The sequence below is a fragment of the Bactrocera dorsalis genome, chromosome 2 (assembly GCF_023373825.1).
Source record: "Bactrocera dorsalis isolate Fly_Bdor chromosome 2, ASM2337382v1, whole genome shotgun sequence".
Lineage (NCBI taxonomy): Eukaryota > Metazoa > Arthropoda > Insecta > Diptera > Tephritidae > Bactrocera > Bactrocera dorsalis.
The window spans coordinates 25,511,880-25,534,110 of record NC_064304.1 but is presented as its reverse complement, the minus strand read 5'-3'; the positions used below and the strand labels follow the sequence as shown (position 1 = coordinate 25,534,110).

General features: G+C 36.2%; 1 protein-coding gene across 1 annotated transcript in view; it reads left to right on the top strand.

Moving 5' to 3' along the window:
* LOC105231083 (homeobox protein homothorax) overlaps positions 1-22,231 on the top strand; it is a 320,426-nt gene that overhangs the window by 180,138 nt on the left and 118,057 nt on the right. The window contains exon 8 of the mRNA XM_049448510.1: positions 15,589-15,636. Coding sequence (XP_049304467.1) covers positions 15,589-15,636 — 48 coding nt within the window. The remainder of the gene's footprint in view (positions 1-15,588; positions 15,637-22,231) is intronic.

The following is a 22,231-nucleotide window of genomic DNA, read 5'->3' as shown; positions in this document are numbered from 1 at the left end:
TGGTTGCAGCCAAATCCACTGCCTTCCCCAAAGAAGCGCTTTTTTCGTATTTGTTTTTTTTTTGTGCAACATCTTTGCCTGTTTGTTAATAATGTTGGCAACACAGCAGCCACTGTGCATTAGAAAGATTGAAAAATTATGCGCCACAAGTCTGACAACAACAGCAGTGGCTGCAGCAGCTACAAAAACATGTTAGGCAGCCACGAAGAGCAGCTGTTATTGTAGTTGCGGTGCGCTGCAGCCTCAATTCCAGCAGTTGTTCTAACAAAATTGTCTACAAATGGTTTACACAGGCATGAAATTTTCCGCATAACAACAACACAAAACAATGTAGCACAGAGAAAAAAAGAGAGCGCAAAGCATTCCAGCGCAAATGTGTGAGACACATTGGCAAAAAAGGTAACCAAAGGAGGGCGCTTTGGCAGTGCAGATAAAATGATTGACTGCATGCACTCAATATGGCCAGTGATAGCGAACGAAGTGCTTCCCACTGTACCCAGGCAGTTATCACAAAGCAGCAACAACAAAAGAAATACAAATAATAGCGCGCCATATAGCCAACGACTAGTTAAAGTGGAGTAGTGGCCGCTAAACGTTAAGCGCCTGCTTGCTTACTAGAATTATTTTAGCACGAAATTGGCGCAAAATTGATAATTCGCGGTTTGAACTCAAACGCCCGAATAACCAATGCAAATTTGCACAGCGCCCCAAACGTGCACGGTGCGCCAAGGCTTTGCGATCCCCACAACCAGCTGCGATGGCAGTGCAACCCGACGTCTATCTTGCGCCGTCACCATGCAGCTTGGCTGCCTTGCAATACACACACACACACAAACTCACTCGTATATGTGTGTACATCCATTACAGCGTCAGTCATTTAGCTAGCAGAGCCATCGCTGCGCTGAGGCATAGACTGGCGTGGCGAATCGGCGGTCAAAATGAAAAAGTGCAGCTTTATATGGGTTTCTGCTGATAATTTAAATTGTTTTTAAGTGGATATGCAAAGTGAGATGCGAACATTAAATTGTAGCACATGCACGCACACCATTAAAGATATGCGATTTTATAAAGTGCATTTAAATGGGGGAAGAATGCAAATCTGGCATAAAGCAAAATAGAACAATGTTGATGAAATAGCTTGGACATACTATGAGGAGCAGTTGGTTGCATGCGCATCAACACATTTTGACGCCATGCATGTCTAGGAGGTATGAAGTGAATTAAAATTAGTCAAGCTGAAATTTTCGAAATGAAGCTGGGAGTAAATATAAAAATATGCATTATAGTAATTATAAATTTAATATATAACAAGAAAGAACGTAAACTTCGGCTGCACCGACCATATAATAACCAAGCCAGGTGCAGTTTTTATAACATTAAAGAGTATTAAAAAACGTTTTATTGATTTTGACCCGCCAGTTCAAATGACAGCTAAATGTTATAGGGGTACGATCAGAATAACATATTCGGAGATTCTAGCGATGCCTTGTATAATGATATATAGCAAATTTCCTGACGATATCTTGTCAAATAAAAACATTTTATCGACAAGGACTCGAGTTCGGTCGGTCAGTTTCTATATTCTTGGTGAGAAAAGGATGTATGAAAAAGTTCAGCTCGATATTTAAAGAATTTCGCTTATAAAGAAACGGACAAATAATTTGACTCAGCTAATCACTCTGATCATTTATAATAATCTATAGGGTCTTCCGATGTTTTCTTTATCATGTTACAAACATCGGGTACAGTAACCTGTATATATATTACTACATAATATTTAGAAATTTTATTTGAATTCTGGTAAAGAAGAAGTGGTATATAAGGAGACCGCGTTAAACCCTTGTTCAGGTTGAGTTAGCTGTACAATTTCACATATGTTCAAGCTTCTTCGAAAAAATTGATAAGTTCTGGAAGAAATCACGAAGGAACATGTGTCTAATGGCATTTTTAAACTCTTGAAATGCATCATCTTCGAAGAGATTAATTGTGTCCTATATACTGTAAATGCTGCGAGAAAAAAATCGTTTCAAGAATTTACCAACTAACCAACTTGTCCGTCCTTTTTTGGTTGGCGGAATTTTGTTTCAATAACAGACTATGTATATTACATAAAAACAATATTGTTAAGCCAGTTTTAATATTTGATATCTAATGAATCTCTAATCATACCTTCAATATTTGTTTAAGACTAATTTATATCTTATTTTAATCTTAAATATACGTGTTATTGAACCCAATAGAGAGTAATCCCGGTGTACTCTCATTAAATATTACTCACACAATTTTTTCTAAGGATCCGTCAGATAGCCTGTAAGAGTATTTTTTAAGACGGTTGAAGAGAAAGAATACAAGGTAGTTCAAAAATATTGTTTTAGGCTCCAAAATAGTGCCCAATTAATTATGTACATATGCCAGCGCTTCTTCTAATCGTCAAAACACTTCATTGGGATAGTCTTTAGGTCACTTCAGAAGCGAAATCGCACGTAGTTCAATTGTTGGAAAGAAAACTTGTTATTACACCTGAAAGCTTCAAGCGATAATTTCAAAGCTGAAACCGTTTCACAGAACTTAACCGATAACTATTTGCTTCAGTAGTCCTATGCAATAGAGAATTAATCATAACAGTTAACAATTTATATTTGGTTTGACCATAAATGAAAATAATAACTTCGTAGTAAATGGCTCAAAACTTCTCTGAAATCTAAAATCTTCTTAGCGGCTTTACTTACCGTGGGAACACATCCAACAACTACGTCTGAATCCCATATACGACTTTAGATTGCGATTGAAATGATTTCATCACAATCATATTGCTTAAAATAACGTATTTTTGCTAAGTAAACAATAACTTAAGCAAGTCCAACAACTGCAGCAACAGAGAGCGTACGGCCTGCCCCTCTCCATATATTTTAAAACGAAATTTGTTGTTACATTCGCTGCAGCTATCAAATATATATTCATATATAACATTATTTGTGCATTTCTTATCAGCGGCGGCTATGTCGAAGATGCATTTACATAGAATCGGGGAAAAGGCAAAAGGCCTGAATAAAAGAGTATAACGAAAAGCATTTCATAAGTAAATTTACATGTTCGCCTTAAGTTCGCTTTGATAAGAGTGATAAGGTAATGGGAGTACGTACATACATTAAGAGCTGCATGCACGTGTGAATATAGGTGTGTGTGTATATTTATATATGTATATATATGCATCTCAAATATAAATATATATACAGTTATATATGTATTTATGTGTATGTGTAAGTATAGAGATATGCCCACCCTACCTGTTTTAACTATAACAATATAAATTCCTTGTGAAATTAAAATTATTTAAAATATATATAAATGGAATTTAATATATATCTTCATGTATATATAACATACAAACACACATTTATATGTTTGTATTATAATAATTACTGATATTTCTAGATGAAACTCAGTAAATATAACTTCTAGGGCTCTTTATTGGGAAAGCAGTTCATGTCACCCTTCATTCGACGAAATGTCGAACCAGTCTTACTTAAGAAATATGCACGCCACTATCACATACCCATGGTACACATGTCTCTGCGAGCATAATAAAATTATTAGCCATACAAATTTCATATGTATCTTTTCATCGGACCAAAAAGCGCCAGCACCTCGGCAACGAAAAAGGTAATGCCAAGTAAAAAGTTGAAAAAGCTGTTTATAAAATTAAAAAAAAAAATTTAAATTGAGCTAAAAAGCGGGAAGGCTACAGCCATTGCAAGTACATTAATAAAAACAACAACAACAACAATAGCAATAGCAACAACGAAAATGGCCAACTCAAAAATCCCATCAACATAATTTATACGCTCAAGGCGATAATGAGCTATAATGGAGTTCGACATTGACTTCATCACAAATGCAGCAACACCAACAACAACAACAACAAGGGGAACAGCAACAGCAAACTGATAATAACAACAGCAATAATAAAAGTAAAGAAACCAACGCTACAACAAAGTGCATATCGGCGCGTTATACGGAGTAGTACCACAGCACGCTAATAACAACAACAGCAAACACAAGCGCACACAACGAAAAACCACTTGAAACGCATGGCGAAATGAGCTAACTACAATATGGACTACAAATCGAATAAAAATCTGAAAGAAGTTACAGCTATTTGCATATTTAAAAATACGATTGCAACAACAACACGCGCACACACACACAAACAGATATCAGCTGCAACAGGCCGTACAAACAACAACAAGCAACTTAACATGGCACTTGTGGCCTGCGCAAAGAGCCTGAAGACAATTTCAAACGACGCGCTTTCAAAAACGGTCGGACAAAGAAAGGCGCGCAGACGCAGCTAATAACAGCGGCAGAGGTCGCCGTCAGTGGAGGAGGAGGAGGAGGCCGAAGCAATGGTTCTCAATATATAAAGAAGAAGACGTTGTGTCCAGTGTGGCTGGCATTAGTGCTTTTGCGGCCGCGGACACAGATTGAGACTGTGGCTGGTCAATGAGCGGGCCGAGTGAGCCGAGCAGAGACAGACAAACAGTCAGACAGACGTGCGACAGACAGACAACCTAGCTGACTAGTTGTCGTGTACGGACTTAATGTGTACATGCCAGTGTGTGTGAGTGTGTTTGAGGTTGTGTGCAGCAGGCAGCCAGGCGGACAACACCAGAACATGGCATGTGATGCGTTACGATGATCACCTAATCAAAAAGGCTAAAAACCGCGACTTAAGACGCGCTCAACAAGAGAACAACAAATCTACACCTTCGCCGTAGTATAACCAGCGAACCAAAGCGATCAGTAAAATGAGAAAAACAAAAAAAAAAAAGCAAAAGAATGCTTAAAAGCCATTGCTAAGCAAGATGACAAAAAAGAACTCATTCGGTGTTGCCAATCTATAGACGAAAAGTGATCGCAACGCGCGCGCACGCTCATAAACACATACATACATACATACACACCAATAAACATATACATATATCTGTATAATATTGCAATGGCTCGAAGCGGTGAACAAAAGCCGCCAAGCGGCACAGAGGTGAGGATCAAGTGTTGTATCAAGTATGCCATAGTGATGGCAGAAAGTGCTGTGCTTGTGTATGGGTATATGTAAATACACGCTGTGATGTGGTAATTTCAGCGCCGTCAAGCCTGGCTTTAAGCGTAGACTTTATCCTCAATGCGAACGACATCTTCGTCGTCATCGGCAATACACCGTCGCCAACACCGTCGCGTTCCGCGGGCTGTAGTCAGTGTGCGCGGTGTATATTGTTGCTGTTGTTTTAGTAGACAGTGTCTCCAGCACTTTGCCGTGTTGATGAACAAACAACTTTTGCATAAATTCCAAACGAGCGCTAATTGAATTGAAAATGAAAGATCGCTCAAGATCGATGGATATTTTATATAAGCACAACAACAACTTGCCACGAAAAAGTAAAAAAAAAAACAAAGCACAAACGAAACAACACAACAAACACATTGACAATCGAAAATTCAAGCAAATAGCTGCTTACCTGTGACAGTCGGCGTACGAAGTCGTATTGCTTGAGGAATTCGGTTATACTAGTGGCGAGGATGTTGGTGATGGCGGTGGCGGCTTGATTTTTGCGCTGTTGCGCAGCCTGTATTGGCTGCTTAGCGTGCAGGTTCAACGCTTTCGATAGGCAGATAATGTGTTGAGCAGTAAGTAACGGACGATTACAGTGCTGGCCAAATGTAATGGACGACATGCGCTGCGGCGCCTTGAGAGCGTGATTTTTGCCTGGGGCGCAAGAGCTGTCAGCGAGGGGTGTTGGTTATATTTGAATTATATATTTTGAACTTTTGAAGATCAAAGAGTTTTTCGAGTTCCGATTTACTTTTATTCTGAAATAAGTTCATCTGTACGAAATAACATTTTTAAGGTTATGTCAGTTTAAGGGGTAAGGTCTGTTTAGAGACTTCGGAAATAATCTCAATTTGGTAAATCATTCTGGGAGAAATGGAAAATCATATTTCTTGCAATTATTAGAAATGTAGTTTAGTGTATAAAAATCTTTTTTTTGCCACTTTGATACAAAATGGCGTCTTCTGGGTCAATCTGGCGAATTATTTTTTTCAGGAGAGCAGCTAAGGGTGATGGAGATGCTATTAAATTCGTGGTATCTGAAGCAAAATAAAAAACATACTCGTATACTGTTAAAGTACGTAGCATAACCAGTTTTATGTCAATTTTTCTGTAAAAAAACGTTCACTTTAGGATTGACAGCGAAAAGCAAAAACAATAGTAAATTGTTAATAAAAAAAAGTATAATAATATCAGAAAATCGTACATAGCTTATGAGGTTATTTTAGTGCAAAGCTACGGGTAAAGCCTTAAGGAAAGTCTCCGAGTAACATCCTTGTCCGATTTAAAAAATATAGTTTTTAGAAAAACGGACTCAAAATTTTACGTTCTGAAGCTGACTGAATCAAACACTTCGACTTTGAAGCGGTTTTGAGAAGGGAAACATTTTTTTCAAGGTCTTCAAAAATATTATTTAGGGTCTTGGTTTATATATTAAGTCAAAGACAGTGACTTTTTTAAATCCTTAGACTTAAGTAGCCCCTTATTTATGTGTATTTTTTCACTTCCAAATTAATATATAGGTTTTTGGATATTATATTAAACCAAATATACTGATTTTCTGAAAATGCTAGACTTTAGTAGCTCCTTAGTTTTGTATATTTTTTCGTGAAATATTCTCTAAAACACACTTTATCGAAGGCAAGAAAAATTTATTATTCTTTTTCATCTTAAGCTAATAAAATATCATATAAAACGCTACAAACTTTTAGTATTTACAAAAAGGCCTGAATTCGCTTCTGTTTCAACATAATTTCTTTGAAGATTATTTTTAAAATTTCACTAAATCCCTATTACTTTAATCATTTGTATGAATTTGCACGTACTTATATAGTATTAAAGCACCTTTTCGCTCCCATTACCCCTTCATCGTTATACTGTCAAGGCAGCCACATGCCAAACATTGACTTATCTCATCTCTATAGGTTAGCTTATCAGCTCGGGGCGGTATTATTTGGCGACTTCAACCTACCTATAAACCGCATAAGCAAATAATAAAATTATAAAAAGTGAAATAACATTAAAAGGTTTTCATTTGATAGGCTGTCGTAATCTACAGAAGCGCTTTTTTGCTGCCATTATAATTTATTTACATTAATTATTTAATAATGCAAACGAAATTATGCGCATAAGCAAATAGTTATATGCTATTTATTTTGTTTCTTTTTTTTCAATTAATTTTTTATTTTCATTTTGTTAGCTCACGTGTAAGCTTTTGTATATTTTTAGCTGCCGGATTAAACATTCAGCAGCCGAATAATGGACAGCGCAATGTGAAATGGCACACAATCACACCCACACCCACACACACACATGCAAATAATATATAAAATTTTAATAACAACAATAATATGCTTATCAGTTAAGCTTTTTAATGAAAAATAAAATTAATGCAATAACCGCAACACAATACAACAACAACAAAAAACAAGGGAATTAAATTATAATAAAATAGCAAAACGAATTAAAATGAGTCGTGTGCTTTTGGAAGAGTGTTGTGGTAAAAAATTGTTGTATGCGAATTTGCATAATTTGTGCATAAATACGTTTTTTTCGAAGTGCTTGCAACTAAATCGAAAAAAACACAAAAAAAAAATTTAAATTAAATGAGACAAAAAACTGCAAGCTGAAAACATAAAATAATTTTTTTTGGCAATGTGCTGTTGCATTTAATTTAATAACACGCGCGTAATTGCAATTATTTTAATTTTGCTTAACAATACTTTTTTGTTGTTTCTGTTGCCGCTATCATTGTAATTTAATCACTTATTGTGGCATTTAGCCATATTTTTCATTAGTATGCCACACCCTGCGTGCAATAATTATAATTTTTATGGCGCTTGTAAATAGTTTATATTATGCAATACACCTACATATAAATTTTACGCACCTACACATACATATATGGTCGAAAAAAATTACAATAAACATTTTAAATATTTTTTAATATTTAATGTGACACTTTCATACCTGTATTTGACAATAAAGTATTTAATACCGTTATTGTCTTTTTTTGTTTTCGTTTTTTTTTTCTCATTTGTTATTGGTTTTGTTTGCTACAATTGCCGTTATAAGCTTTTTTCGCTAGCCAATAGCATAAATCTGCTGTTTGTTGGCCTTGTTGCACTTGTGGCACTGCAATTGATTGGTCGGACGCGCTGAAGTAGCTTGTTCGCGCGTTTTTAAGAGACACGCGGCGTATTGGATTTTTAAAAGTGCGAAAAGAGGCAAATATGATTCACAGTATATAAAATTGAAGTTGGTTAAAATAACTTCAACTGAACAGTTGGAAAAAAAAATAATTTCGAACAAAAACCTTACATATTAGAATTTATAAATTATATCAAATACATATTTATTTAATTTTTCATCTTGAAAGCGCACGTCTAAGCGCACAAAACTCCGTATCACAGGATCTTTCGCATAAAATTATGAAAAACAAGACTTGCCACAAATATTAAGCCCAACAAGGTAGTCTCTAAAATTAGAAACAAAATGAGAGACACGTTCGCGAATGTGTAATTAACTGGCAACATTTTGCGGCGACTCTGTCATTTCACCCTACACACTAATTGCCCTTAAAAATATCGTCACAAGAATTTCCTCATTCCAGTGCAACTAATTACCAAGGTCTGTACTGGCGCACAATAAATATTTTTGTCTCAGAATAATATAAATTTATATGCAAAATTATGTGCAAGTATATGCACAAACATTCTTAGAATTAATGCAACCATATGTTGCAAGTTATCAATGAGTGGTGCAGCGTGCAACATTTTGAATGAAATGCATTTTCGCTGAAATGCCAAGAAAACGCAAGCAAATAATATATATTGAACAAGCCGAATGGGGCAGCAATGACAGCGATTGCGTTGAAATATTGTCAATTAGCGCTTTATGCGACAAACAGTGGCAATAATCACGATACTACGTGTAATGTGCAACAAAACGATGTTTCTATGAATTGCAAATGCGTGTGTGCGTGTGTTCGCTGCAACAAAGTATGCACATATGCAAGTGTGTATGTGGCATGTTGCATGTATAATATGTATGTGGCATGTTGCATGCTACTTTATATCACTGGTGCACTGGCAGAACGCTTGACAGCCAACAGACAACAGCAAATAACAAACGGCGGTAAGCAGTGACAAGCAACAGCGATGGCGACGACGACGACGACAACGGCGGCGACAGTGGCAACAGCAAGCCGAAGGAGCAACAAGAGCGAAATAGCAACGTGTTGACAGCTAGAAAAGTTGCAAAATAATTACGATAAATTGCGCATATGATTAATTTAAACACTTTTGCGAATGTCGCTGTGTGCGTGCGAGAGTGTGTGTGTGTGCATGTGCATGCCCAATTTTGCCCATAAAATGCCATGCACTCGTTGTTTAGTTGGTGCATGCAACAGCAACAAATTGGTGTGCTTCATTACAATAACAACAGCAATAATTAAATGCACAATTGCATGTGCCTATTTTAATTGCATGTGTTTGTGTACACTTTGTCCCCGGCAGTTAAGGGCCAGCAAGTAAGAGGGGCACAAGTTAATTATTAAAAGCAGCTAGTTTATAAAAGGCAGCTGCTTGCATATAATTTTAAATATAAACAATTTAGAAACTTGATTTCCTTGAGCGCCAAAATATGCAGAGAAAATAAATTTTTGAGCTTTGAAACTTTTGCTTGAGGTTTTAGGAGAGTGTAGAGCCCAAATGGACTTCCTTGTATAAGGAAAAGGCATCGAATTTTTTTTCAGCCTTTATTACAAATCTATATGGCAATAGCACCACTTCTCCTAGCGTGTCTCGGAAAAAAGTAGGGTTGCGGTGCCCTCATAACTTGGTGCTGCATCGTCCCACTACAGGTTCATTCGTTACATAATACCTTTTTTCAACATTTGTTTTTAGCTTTTCTAATTTTTTTACGAAAAAAAATCTTTTAAATTGCTTTTGTGTAATAAATATTATTAAAAAATAAAAAAACAAAAACTATCCGGCGTTACCTTGTTTAATCGGAAGACCTGCCAGCAGACTGGGAACACCATACAATAACAATTTTAATAGCTGTCAGTAGATAGAAGGAGAGACTACATGGCATCTTCTATACGAATGCAAGGCTTTGTATAGAAAAATACTGCAGGTTTCTTGTCGATGTCTCGAAGATTGCACAAAAAAAAACCTTTTGTACTGAGGAGCTTGCTCAGGAGCATAGGTTAGTTCAGAAAAGATATAATGGAGAGAATTGATTTTAGTCCCTGTGATTTCTCAATATGCCTCTTAAAGCCTCGATGCGTCATCAGACAATCACTCTATCCAACTTTCTTGTAAAAAATCTGCAGAAATAGTGATCTAAATTTCAAAAGGTTCGGTGCAGAAGTTGTAGCGAAAACGTTTTTAAAAGTTTTAAAAGTTAAAAGCTCTCTTGTAAAACGTTCAGTCGACAGTTATAAAAATTTTTACTTCAATCGACTTGAAATTTTCACACAATACTCTTAAAATATAATGCATTCAATTGATAAAATTAAAATAAAAAAGTTCGAATTAAAAAAAATTTAAATCTTATCCGCTTTAACTCAACTCAATACATTTTTATCGGGACAAGTCGGGCAAGTTCGCATTTCATACCCAAAATATCTACCGAAATCATTCGAACGGACGCACGAGATATGTCGTGGTCGCTTGCCATCTCTCTAACGATTTTCAAGCATCATATCTTTCACTTTTTTAATATTTTCATCAGTTGACGAGGTCGCAGGTCGTGCAAAGCGAGGCGCGTCTTAAACGATCTCTCGACCATCTTTGAAGTTTTTTGATAAAATCTGAATCAACGTAAACCTTTTCCAACATTCACAACCATTCCATACACGGAATATGGTTAGAAATACAATATTTTAGACAAATCCTTTGCTCGATATTTTTATCCATTGCAAAAATCGCTCGCATTACTGGAGTATATCGACTTAAGCAGCTACTGGACACAAATTGGTTGACAGTTCGCGCTCATATTTGGCAAAGTAATTAAGGATAGTTCTATCAACTAAGCAAAATAATTTTTTTTTTGTAATAACATTTACTCGGAGAATTTAATTACAATAACCGGTTGCTTTTTTGTCACAATGTATTATATTTTGTTTAGCGTTTGCAGTAAGGCTTATCATTATTTAGCAAATTTTCTGTGACATTCAACTGCTTGAAACAGTCTTAGTACTATCTCAATATCTAGCTGATAACTTATATGGCTTGGGCGGTGCTTTTAACTCAACTACTTGAAAAATTATAAACAAATAAATTAATAAAATAATAAAGATAGCCATAAAACATGGCATTCAAATGAGTACCATTGAGCAAATAACGGTAAAAGCGCAAAAATATATACATATATGTAAGTATATATATATGCATAGGTAGGTGTAAATATGTACGAGTATAGTAAATATATTTACATATACAAGTTTATTTGTAAGTTATACACATTTTTATTAATAAAAAATTACAAAAAAATAGTAAAAATAATTTTTTTTTTAATAAAAATTTTTTATATAATATTTTTTTTTATTTATTTAAAAAATTATTATTAAATTAGTAAAAATAATTTTTTTTAAATAAAAATTTTTTAAATAATTTTTTTTTTAAATTTATTTTTAATATTAAATTTAAAAATAATTACAAAAAAAACAAAAATAAGTAAAAATAAAATTTTTTAAATACAAATTTTTTTAATATTAAATTTAAATTTTGTTTTACAAATCCTAAAGCAAATATAAAATCCACACAAGCAACTTTGGATTTTTTTCCCAATTTTTGTTTTCTTTTCTGTGTTGCCATTTAACTGCTCACTCAATAAATCTGCACAACAATTCATCTGCTGCTGCAGCAATTCACTTACATAATGCAGTCAGCAATTTTTCGACAACTGCACGACATACAACAAATTGTTTGCAACAACTAAGACACAAGACACGATAGAGCGCTAGTATTAGCAAAACAACAACTACAACAACACACGGACGGAGCGATAAAGCCAAAAAAAAAAAACAATACAAAAATTATGCCTTGACTGACAGACAAATCGCAAGCGACAAAGTGCACGAGACACAACTTAAAAAAATAACAACAGCAAGGCGAACAAAAAAAATTAAAATAGAAACATGAGAATAAAAACTTTTTAATAACAAGCATAATAAGTCCGTAGTACATCGCATAATGGCAGGCATGCTACACGTTTACTGGTCCATTATAGCATTACAGCTATTTACAGCAACAACTGCAACATTGTAGCAATAAGAATTCTCATTCGTTGTCTGACGCGTTTGTCTGGCCAGAAAATTGCTGCCAACACAAGCGCAAATTGTAGCTGTGCGCCAATAAATTCTCATATAAAACGCTCGCTTGCAAGCGTGTGTGCAGCGAAAAGTATCTGTATACATGTATGCGTGTGTGTGTGTGTTTGCATGTATGGTAGGTTTGTTTGCTTGACTTTTCAAAAGTAATTAAATACTGTTTAGCGTATTAACGGAGCGAGCGCTTTTCTTGGGGCGGGCAGCAGCGTTGCCGATACTTGGCATTGTACTGGCGTTGCACGCTATCTTAATTAGCATTTAAATTTTGTTGTATTTTATTATTATTATTACCATTAGTTTTTTCACATTTTTTTATTTTTATTTCATTTTTTTTTCTGCCATACACTTGTGGCGCGCATACAAGTGAACGAATAGCAAAGCGAGCAAACACACGAGTGTGAAATGCTGCTGTGCGGCAATGCATGTTGGCATGCATAGTTTGATGTACAGCAATGCTTCAAAGTACACTCGCTATGTGTGTAGCCGTAGCTTTTAATGCCACTACTATATGTATTTTTTTAGTTCTAAAATTTTAATTGCAATTGAAAAACGTGTTGATACAAACATTTTGAAGGCCCCTGAGGCATGCACGCGACGATATATTGCTGACGGATGTTTGTGAAGTGTTTTTGTTGTAATGCAACTGACAGCTTAGCAAGCAATGTATGCAATATGTATATGTGTGTGTGTGTGGCATGTACATATAGTGGCGATTCTGACGTTCACATAACACGTTTCAATGTTGCATGCATTATACTATGGCGCTGCTAAAAACACGTGATTAGTGTTATTGATACAACTATGTATGTAAGAAAGCATATACTCGAGCGAGCGATTACTTCTGCTACATTTGATAGAACTCGTTTTAATTTGTATTGTATTTGCCCTACTTACACCTGTATCATGCTACCTGATCGCCTTGTTGCCTACCATTATTGAGCGATTTGTTGCAATTAGCAATGGCAGCGTTGCAAGTGCTGCATACATTTGCCACTTACTTGGCTATCAGCAGTGTTGCATCTCAGCTACCTTGAAAAAACACATATACATAAATAAACGCAGCGAAATGCAACAAAGAAATTAACAAATCTGCTCGGCGCGCCACTCATCAAGTTGCCACACTAACTTACCCGCTTATTTATTTATGCACTCGTTGCACCAATTGACTGCCACTGACAATGCGCGTCCGAGTGGCGGCGCGCATTCGCCCGCATATCGTACCAACTGATCGGCAAATAAATCACTATAATTAACCGCACTTAGCAATAATTTCGCTGTCAATATTGTCAATGCATTGTGGCACAGCGGCCGCAGCGCGCCGCACAGTTCATGCATCATTTTGCATTTAAATTGACTGCACAGCCACGGCCACTACTACTGCACACACGCACACAACCATTGTACCACTGCGCTGGCGCGCCGCCCCACTGCTTTGCGTGCCGCAGCGTTATGCTCGCCGCCGCGCTTCACTTGCCGTGTTTGCTTGTGGGTTGCAATGTGCACAAATCAAAGCTTAAAATTAACCCGCAATTAATGTCAGAATGCGGTCGCGCGCATAGTGTCTCACCATCCGCATGGTCATGGCAAATGTGCAAATGCCATCATACCGCCACTGCGACGTTCTTAACTGCATGCCACGCCGCCGCCGCCGCCAATTGTCACTGCGCGCATTCGTTTTGGCGGCAATTTGCACTCTTTCGAATCGCTGTCGTTTGTCTGCGCTGAAGAAAAAGCAATTCATACTGTGCAACACCTTTTAAAAATGCGCGCGCCTCAGCTACAAAAAATACATCATTTGAAGCAACGAAAAAAAGAAAACGTATAAAAGTCAAAAGATAAACGCGCAGCTTCTGGTGTGTCCTCATCAACGCCAACACAGCGCGTCGCCTGCGACGACATTGATTGTCCCGTTTGCTTTTGCGAGCCGCGCGCAAGGTGCAGTTGTTGTGTTTTTGTGTGGTATTGTTGCACAATTAAATGCAACGCCATACAAAATGGCGCTGCAGCCGCGGTAGTGTAAGTAGAAGTAGCGCGCGTCTCCATAGTGGTAGTTCCTGCAGCAATAGCGCTCCGCCAATGCGCCACAAGTAATCGGTACGTCAGTTAGTGTAGCGCGTCCGCTGAAAGGGATCACTTTGCGCCACAGCCTAAATATGGCATTCGATTTATTTATCACCTGTCGTCCAAAATGAAATTTTGTCGTCCGCCCGCACCTGCCCGCCCGTTTGCTGTGGTAGCACTGTAATGGCTGCTGCGTACCACACTTTATTTTTGATTTTTGTTGTTGTTTTTTTTTTTTTAATTTTATAAATTTACTGTATTTACACATATACTCGTATATAGCTGCATCTATATTGTATGTTCAACGCTTTTCGTGCTCCGGTATTTCCATTGGCACTTGTCGTCATGGGATGGGAAGTGTGTTCTGCTTTATTGGGGGTATGTTGTCAGTTAGGTGGGGCAATTAAGCAATTTTGGAAAGCAAAAAATATGTTTTCTTTTTTTTTTTTGTTAAAAGGTTCGAACACTTAAAGAAGTTTTAGTATTACGATTTAAAAATCCCGTTGTGAATGAAGGGTTAATTAGTAGAGGGTTTCTTTAAGCCATCTAAGACCTGTACGTACTGTTGTTAGAGAAGCCTTTGGAGGTTTTATTCCTTTACTAAATATTCTCAAATCCTCAATTGATTGAGGTTTGAGATTTAAATTCGAGTTGAATTGGAGACTAAGACTTATGTATATTAAGATTGTGATTATGATTGAAATTAAATTTGATATTGATTTTGAAATAAAACTTAGATTTGATTTGATTTCGATTTCGATTTTAATTTTGTTTTTGATTTTGATTTGATTTTGATTTTGTTTTTGATTTTAATTATGATTTTGATTTTGATTTTAATTTTAATTTTAATTTTGATTTTGATTTTGATTTTGATTTTGATTTTGATTTTGATTTTGATTTTGATTTTGATTTTGAGATTGATATGAAAATGAACAACTTTGTACTCCGTTTTCTCTTTTTCAATGAAAACAAAGCTATGCGCTAACTTTGTAAAATAATTCTTAATATTTTTTATTAAATTATAGAAATTCTAATTACAAAATTTTTTAATAATCATAATTCACCTTCTTTCTCATTTCAGATGGTAAGTTCTTATCATCACTAAATCCTTCAGAACTAACATATGATGGTAAGTCACATTTCATCGCATCATTAACACTATACTTATTGCTATTACTTAACTTACACTTAACTTATATTCTTCCATTAAAACGATCTTTTCATTTATTATCTAAATCATATGAGTTTTTGACCCAATTATCAACGCAAAGTTGCAGCAACCCTACATTAATGGAACAGGTTTCAATTTCCGGTCGTTAAAGAATTCAATGCACACTTTCATTCTCGAATGAACAACAGCATGCGCGCACATATATGTATGTATATGATATATGAACTGATATAGCGTGATGAAATCTACTCAACGGTAGCATTATTAAATCACATAAATTAATTATAATGAATTTATTGTTGTAGTATTACATCATAAGCTCAGCACTTTGCGTAACATCAATCAAAATTGTTTCCCTTTCATTTTAAATACTAAACTTGCCTTGTATCGGCCGACCGACAAGCAGCTGCGCTAATCTGATGGTACGTGCGTACCGGACACGCCCATTTAAAGCTCTACGCCACGTTGAGCAAATGGTGTAGCGCTGCGCCGAAAATGAGAAATTTCTTTTTAATTTAAGACACATGCAGAAGGGCAGCTGATAAAAACCCATTATAAACTTTAATTTTAATTAAAAACCCTCCTCCGTCGCGGAAGCTACAAAATTGGCGCGGCCGCACATCAATAGAATGTGTCCACATGATTACGCCGCTGACCACTTGCCGCCATACACACGCGCCCATGTGAGGTTCGTACAAAAACTGTCTACACCTTGAGCGCATTCCATCACTTTGAAACGAAAAGGAAAGCAGCAAAAAGCCGGTGATCTTTAATATCAACAGCAACATCATCAACGTCATCGCCGACACATCTTTCTTTGTCTATATTGCCCTGTGCATTGTTGTTGTTGTTGTGTCAACAAAATCATCACAGAAATTGGAATTTCAGATTGACGGCTCCCGCGCGTTCGCTTGATCGATCACGTTCGATTAGACGGGTGGAGTAAACTGTGTACGCCCACAATGTGTGCGAATCTGCGCAAATTGCTACTAGTCGAAAAGCATAAAGTATAGCGCTTTGGAGTGTATAAATATTAAAAGATCACTTTAATGAGTTTGACTGAAATTTGAAGCTACTCTGGCGACGTGACAGTGGCAGGTACTAGTGAACGCGCGTGACCTGTCGATAAATATTAGAGATTTCTATAAAGTAGTTGTGGTGCGCGGTGGCAGTGCAAATCGATTGATTGTTGAAAGCAGCCTAGTCGGCGTTACGTGCGCGGAGACGCCTCTTTTGAGGAGTAAAGAAGAGGTTTAAAATTTATTTTAGTTACGCTCGCTTCTAATACTTATAATAAAATATATGTAATAGTTATACGCGCTTAATCAGCGCGTTCATTTAGTTTATGGCGGCAAATTTATATTTTCCGCGTGCTGCATTCTAGTAAACTCTACTGGTGTTAATATACTTTGGCAACCGTTGAATGAAAAATGCATTAAATGCGCACTAATATTGCCACGTGATCGAACATTTACGCGCGCGCGTAATACAATTTTTGCGGCGGCAGCATTTTTGATTTATTGCGCGCGCATATCTACACAAGCTAGATATGGAAGAAGTGCGCCAGCAACAGCTGAGTTAGTGGTACTCTTTTTGCGATCGCGTTAACTAGCGCGCTCAAGTATATGTACATTAGTAGGGTTCGCGTCCGTGCCATGCACAATTTTATGATCTCCGTGCTCCTGCGCTAGCGCTCCGCATACTCCTGAATACGCCACCGCCACTTGTTCATTCATCGATTCATCGTCTCATATTTATAGCTTGTGTTTCTATGCGCGCGTCTTCGCATTAAGACTCTTACTCGTTTGTATATTCAGCCAGCTGTCAGATTTTATGACTCCACTGCACACTTGTGGTATGGCTTTGCGAATGAAGAATGAAGTGTAAAAGTACTTGCATCGTAAAATTTAATAATAGTAGTAAAAACTAAGCGATATTCCCGCTTTTGAAGGCCGCATAGAAATTTATATATATTTTTTGCTCGGTTGATATTTTTTATGGAATTTACAGACACTCACAACTCATTTGCCTTGCGTCACTGTTCATTGCGCGCAGGATCAGCGGGCACACACCATGCCTGAGCGCGCGCTTCCATTATTATAATTATTCCATTTCGATGTTTAGTTTTTTTACTTTTGCTATCCGGTAAATTTTATGTTGTTCTACATAAATCTTCCAAAACTCTCTTACGTGCTTACTCCATAATGAAGCGCATTCACCAGTCTTTAGGTGAGCAACAACGTTTTCTTTAAATATACACTCTACAACCAGCGCCAGCTTGCTCATAATAAAATCTGCGTATTAACTTTATGAGCAGAACCAATTTCTTTATGCTGCTTCTAGTGCCTTATAACCCCAAATGCGTATACTAGCCATTGCCTGGTATCCAATTACAACCAGAATTTTACATCTAGGTTTGTAGCACCTAGAAACAGTAGCCGAAATACCTGACAGGGAGTTCAACTTGAAAGTGATGCTCTCACTGCGATTTGCGCGCTTTAAAGCGAGAAATCATAAAAACTAATAAAATCACATTAGCGCTAGTAGCGTTTAGCCGCATTTTTTAACAACTCTAGCTCGTGCTTTAGCGCAAATTTGTTCAGCTGCAGTCGTTAAAGCAGAGCGTGTTCATATGTGTAGCTTGTGCAGCTCATTAAAATGCTGGCGCTTTGTGCTCCGACTATCTAGACAGAGATTATTCACAGAATAATTTAAGCAAACAAAATTTAAATGGAATTAGTGGAAAGTAAAAAAAAATATAAAGAGATATTATAGTAATAATGTATGCTTATAAAGAAGTTTTGGGACTAAAAGAGATTTCTAAAGTAATTTGTTAGGATTGAAAGTAAAAAAATTGAGTGACAGATTTCTGTTCTATTCTCAGTATATGGAACTTTATGATTTTATTGAAATTAGCTTTGCAGCTTTTTGTTGCAAGTTGATTTTGGAATAAAACTTGACATTTTTTTAAATTAAAAGCTTTCTAGCAGCTTAAAATTTGTTTTAGCTTCAGTCTTCGTAAACTGCTTTAGAGCATAGTGAATCAAATTTATCATATGGCCTCAATACTCTGATAAAAACTCTTAAAACGTAAAAGATTATAGAGTGGTTTAGTCTAAACTTTTTATTAGGCAAGATAATTACTTTTTCGAAAAGTTTTTATCAAGGATAAATAAAGCTTTTTTGGAAGCTTTTTTTTTCTGTCGACTAAAAGTGACATGTTTTGTGAAATAATTTAAATTTTTTTTTTAATTTTTTTTTTTCAAATTTTTTGGAAGGATTATGTGACAGATTTTGGAAACCACGCAGTTGGTAGCTCTCTTACATCTTATTAGATTTTGCTTTTAACCTAATTCACTACTAGTCCTCATTACTTTCTTAAAAAGCTTTTTCGACTTTATAAAGACAGCTTATAAAAACTTGTCCTAGTTTAAACTATGTTACGGTTCAGACTTGTCGATCTTTTAATATATTCAAAAGGACGAAGAAAGCTTTTTGGGAGCTTAAAAGCTTCCTGTTTATTAGATTAAACATAATATGTTTAATGATGATTAGTTTCGACCTAATTCACTGCTGGTCTTCATTGCTTTTTTAAAAAGCATTTTGGACTTTATGAAGATACAGGCTATGAGATATATAAATGAATATTTGGGTAAAGCATGTTACAGTCCAGATTGATCTTTAAATAAATTGGAAAGATTCGAGGAAGCTTTTTGGAAGCTTTAGAGCTTTCAGTTCTCTCGATTAGACATAAAATGCTAAAGACACTTCTAAAGAGTGGTAATTTCTTAATTTTTTATTCAATTAGTACGCAATATATTTATTGCTTCGAATTAATTACGTAAAGATTCACGAAAAATTTTAAATTTACTATTAAATTCTGGTTTAAAGCTCATCAATTTATTTGACTGATAACACAAATTTATACTTTCAAGCATTAATTTTGTTAAATCACACATTAAATTCGAAAATCAACACCTGCATGCAAGCTTATTATTCGAAGCTTCATTCAAAAGTACATAAAAAAGCTCCCATCTATATATTCTGTTTTTCTGTACATTTAAGTATAATTTAATTATATTTAAATACATAGTTAGAACTCGTACCTTATCCACAGCATATAATTAGAACAAAACTGTAATTAAGTAACTAAGCGCACTTATAAACGTTAACTAAGCGAACTTTGGGCCATAAAAGCCTGTTAACGTTCGTGTAACGAACGTCGTTATGACCACGAAGGTCGCGCGTCATTGCTGTAAGTGGCACATTTCAAACACCAATTACATTGGGAAAACTTACAAAAAAAACAACTAGAACCTTAAAAGCTCCGGTGGAGTATAAAAGTTGTTAAAGCAACATGCTAAGGGAAAACATAACAAAATATTGTATATGCCCTATATATATCTAAAACGCATGTATAGTACAATCAAATCAAGCATATATACAGTTAAGCTTCGATATAAAACACACACACACACATACATAATATAAAAGCTTTGCGTTGTGATAGCGCGTTGTGCCCAAAAAACCGCACATCATAAATTTTGCTTTCACAACGCGCATAACAGGCGCTACACCCCGCGCACATACGTATGTACATACACACACTACTTTGGTCGCGGCGCAGGTATTTACTGGCATTTAAATACATTTCGCATACACAGTTGCGCACATATTCACTGAGCATAGCAGCACTGTAGCATGCGCTATCTCGTTCGCGCCAATTTCTCCCATACAAACGAACGAGTATGTTTGTGTGTGTTGTATGGATATTTACTAGCGAATATTTGCCGGCTGCCACGCGCAAAAATGTAAACAAACCATAATTCTCCCGTTTTGGACAGGCCAAAGGCGGAAAGCGAAAAGCCAAGCGCGCTCCTCCCCTTACTGTCACCGCTGCCCATAGACGCGCCGCGCATACGCGCGCACACACAGAACAAAAGGTCAGTTACCCAGCAATTGTGAGCGCGTTAAGCGTAAAGTGCGTGCATATGTGTATCTAGATGAGCGAGTGCGACAAGAATACGCCGCACCGTCGCACCGCATGGCGTGACTGTAGTTGTGGTGGCCGTCAAAAATCGACCCATTCATTCTGGTAGCAGCAGTTAGGCGTTGGTGCCATGAGAAATCACATAAAATATGGCGTCTGATAATAATGACAACTGCCGTCAATACAAACAGAGCAACACGATACGTGATTGTGTGTGTGTGTATGTGAGCGCCAATTTACTTTGGAAAATTATGCGCTGTATGCGCAAACAGGAATTTTGCCCATTATGCGCGCGCAAACATGCTTGCACAAATATTCATGCGGAGCGGCGTGACGTTAGCGACGGCAGAAAATTATGCCAATGACTAATTTGTTTGAATTATGGTTGACAAGTGTAATCCTTTGCAGTGGATTGTGGCCGCAAACTTATTTATAAATGTTTTCATGGAAGGGAACTTGAACTTCGCCTACATACATATTTCAATGTGCTGTTCGAGCCGACGGTCGTATGCTTGGCGCGCTGCAAAGAAAAGAGAATTTGTTAGTGCAAATGGCAGAATCATTGTCACTATTAATTTTGCTGGCACTATTTGTGTGTATTTGTTTACGTAACTCTATATATATGCATATGCAACAAATATTGGTATTGTTTTGTGTTAAAATTTACTGAAATGTCAAGACGTAAAGTACACCTTAACCTACTCCACATAAAACATGTGATTAATCTGCAGTATTCTGAACTTTAAACTTAAACTTAACCTTTGCCGATATTTAAACTTAAACTTAACCTTTGTCGTTACTTAAACTTAACGTTCGCCGTAACTTAAACTCAGAACTTAACTTTTCCGTAACTTAATTCAGAACTTAAACTTAATCTCTGCCGTTACTTTTGAACTTAAACTTTACCTTTGCCGTTACTTTAGTTTAGAACTTAACTTTTCCATAACTTAACTTAGAACTTAGAATTAATATTTGCCGTAACTTAACCTCAGAACTTAGATTTTCTGTAACTTAACTTAGCACTAAAATTAACATTTGCCGCAACTTAAGCTCAGAACTTAACTTTTCCGTAACTTAACTTAGAACTTAAACTTAAACTTTGTCATAACTTAAACTTAATTTCTGCCTTTACTTTAGAGCTTAAACTTTACCTCTGCCGTTGCTTAAATTTAGAACTTAACTTTCCCGTAACATAACTTGGAACTTAAACTTAACCTTTGCCGTAACTTAAACTTAGAACTTAAATTTTCTGTAACTTAACTTAGAACCAAAATTAACCTTTGCCGTAACTGAAACTTATAACTTAAAAACCTTTGCCGTAACTTAACTTACAACTTAAAACTATTGACTTAAATTTGAAAATTAACTTAAACTTAACTGCAACCGTAACCTTATCGTCATTATTTGACTCCATTTCTACCACAGTTTTAATATAAAACTTACACTTAACTTTTCTCATAGCCGTAAGATGGCACCACAACACAAACTTAACTTTGACCTTAACCTTGAACAGAACACAAACTTAGCTATGACACTAACTTAACTTCGAACTTATAAATCTAA